The sequence below is a fragment of the Bos grunniens genome, chromosome 15 (genome assembly GCF_055505025.1).
Source record: "Bos grunniens cultivar Pamir isolate PY7600 chromosome 15, Bosgru_T2T1.0, whole genome shotgun sequence".
Classification (NCBI taxonomy): domain Eukaryota; kingdom Metazoa; phylum Chordata; class Mammalia; order Artiodactyla; family Bovidae; genus Bos; species Bos grunniens.
Window position 1 is genome coordinate 50,006,261 of NC_141179.1, and position 2,974 is coordinate 50,009,234.

Below are 2,974 nucleotides of genomic sequence, written 5' to 3' on the forward strand. Positions count from 1 at the left end.
TAACTTATGTAGTAATTTCCAAAATTCTAGGATTCTAAATTGTAGCTAAAGTTAAGTTTTGAATTTTTTGGAAATATTTATGACTGATTTTATATTTTCAATTTCTTACAATAATACACTTCAAATGCTTACTCACATAGGTTGAGTGTATCATATGTTTAATAGAGGAAGACACAGAAGCAGGCAAGTTTTTTTTTTTTTTCATACAGATATTATGAAAACAACTATACAAGGAATCATTTCCGTTAGGTATATTTCTCAATATATATTGACTTTCATGTAAATAGAATTCAGGATCAGAAAGCAAGATATTGGAAACAATTATATACTAAAAAGCACATTAAGAAAAGTGGGGTGCATATTCCAGAATTACAGTACTAGGTAGAAACTGGATCTTAGGAAGGATAGGGCCCAGTTATCATAACTAATGAAGGTGGTCAGAGCAGGAGTCATCAGAAACTACTTTTGCTGCTAAGACCAAAAAAGCTGAATTGTATTTTCTTTGCTCTTCCCTCTCATCAGGAAGGATGGATGCCAGAGGAGTCAGAGGTAGCGCTGCCTTCAGCAGGGATTGTTGGCATTCCAGAGACAAGGCTGAGCTTAGCAACACTTGTGTGCTTATTTGCAGCACGTATAGATCATTTGATAGCATAAAGAAATAAAATATCCATTTTCCCCCTTTTTATATGGTTGTAATATGGTGTCCATCTTCAGATCTTCTTAAGGAGTTAATCTAAAATAGGAAAAATTTGCCTTTGGTTGATGATTAAGCCCTTATTGTCCTTATTTTCATAAGCTTTGTTTTTATGCTTTAGAGTTAGGTCTTATTCTACTATGTGCTCTATGGATAAGAGTATTATTAAAATAATGATTGCATTTTGAAATCCCTGTTAATTTTTGTGTGTGTTTATGTATGTGTATTCATACTTGATCTCCATTTTCTTTAAAAGACTTGACTTACTTCTTTTCTAAAACTGTTTATATCAGAATCCAACATTGCCTTTTGCACAGTGATGAAGTTATTATGTTGCTAACTGATCCTCTAACAAGAAATACATGCTACAGGGAGAATTGGAAAAAAAAAAAATTGAAAACTCAGGAAAAAATATCTGAAATAAATAAACTTAATCTTTTCATTTGCAGGTGAAGACTCCAGGACTAAGAATGGGGACATTGTTAACCTGATGATTGACAGAGGTTTAGAAGAAGAGCCAGCCCTTCAAGTAGGTCATTTGCAGTGTGCCTGGATTCCACACATATAGGGCCTTCGGAAAAACAGTCTGTCATCCTACTTTCTGCACAGAGGGATTTGACCAGCTACTTTCTGTCTAAGCACGCAACCTATTGACTTTTTACATGGCAGACAATGCTACTCATCACTACATTTCATCTTTCTTCTTGGTTGGTATTCCTGGGTTGCAAGATTTTCACTGCTGGATCGGCATTCCTGTCTGCCTCCTGTTTTCCCTGACCCTGCTGGGGAACAGCATAATCATCATTACCATCAAACTAGAGCCAAGCCTCCACCAGCCTATGTATTTCTTCCTTGGCATGCTGGCAATGAATGATATGGCCCTTGCGTCTTCCACAGCCCCCAAGATGCTTGGCATCTTTTGGCTGGATGCACATTGGATTGACTTTGATATCTGCCTAGCACAGTTGTATTTCATCCACACATTTTGCATAATTGAGTCAGCCCTCTTAGTTGCCATGGCCTTTGATCGCTATGTAGCTATTTGCATCCCACTACAATATACAACCCTCCTGACAACAACAATGGTCATGAAAATGGGTCTAGCTAGTGTGGTCCGAGCTATCTTCCTGGTTTTGCCATGTCCCTTTCTCATTAGAAGACTACCGTATTATACCAAATATGTCATCAATCATGCCTATTGTGAGCACATGGCTGTGGTGAAATTGGCTAGTGCAAACACCCATGTTAACAGAACATACGGAATCTCTGTGGCCCTTTCAGTGATGGTACTGGACCTTGGGCTCATAGCCACATCCTATCTCAAAATCCTCCAGGCGGTCTTCCGGCTCTCCTCTCAGCATGCCCGCTCAAAAGCACTGGGCACCTGTGCTGCCCATGTGTGCACTATCCTTGTCTCCTACACACCTGCACTCTTTAGCTTTCTAACTCACCGCATTGGCAAGAAGGTGCCTCCAAGTGTCCATATCATTTTTGCAAGTTTGTACCTTCTGGTGCCGCCCACAGTCAATCCCCTTGTCTATGGTGTCAAGACCAAGCAGATTCGTGACCGAGTGATTGGTCTCTTTTTCCCAAACAAAAAAATTTCTGAAAACTAAGATATTTAAATACAAACCCATGGTGGTAGAATCTGTTTCATGAAGTCATAGTACATTAATAACAGTTACAACCTTGTCCCCAACTTATTTTTTGATTCATCTATGGTTTTAATCGGGGATATTTAATGCTATACATTTATTTTTTTCTCTATTTTCAATTTTTATGCTTTCTTTCTTTTAGAACTAAAAATGTGTTTCTTCACATTCACAAATATTAAATTATTGAAATACTTAACATTTCAATAAATGTTAGCAACAATTGTTATTTGTTGTTAATATTACTTCACATTATATATTTATTCATAATATTTAATAATATCCACTCATGTGAAATGACTAGGTTAGTTATTGTAACAATTTAAAACTTCTCAACATACTGGACATTGCCATTCTTGAAAACATTTTTTTCCATTTTTAATTGTTACATGCTTTGTTTAAAAACTGTAGAGTAAAAATCATTTTTAAGTGTCTTTTTACTCATTATTTTAGTAGCAATGATGAATCAGCATGCCAAAAATGAAGCACATTTCTCTCAATGTTATGTATTTATTCCAATACGTTTGCTCTTCTTTTAGGTATCATGGTAGATTTTTCAGTCTCCTTATGTCTGATCAGTATTATAATATTTTGGCAACCTCCTAGGCAAGAGTCACTTCTATTTTAC

The 2,974-nt window shown here is 36.3% G+C and overlaps 1 protein-coding gene across 1 annotated transcript; it reads left to right on the forward strand.

Annotated features, from left to right (window-relative positions):
* The first annotated feature begins 1,147 nt into the window (after nt 1-1,147).
* LOC147358075 (olfactory receptor 52P1-like) lies at nt 1,148-2,586 on the forward strand. The gene has a single exon (XM_086342038.1). It carries the CDS (start codon nt 1,357-1,359, stop codon nt 2,308-2,310), a length of 954 nt encoding a protein of 317 aa, XP_086198164.1. The 5' UTR covers nt 1,148-1,356; the 3' UTR covers nt 2,311-2,586.
* Nucleotides 2,587-2,974: the final 388 nt, after the last annotated feature.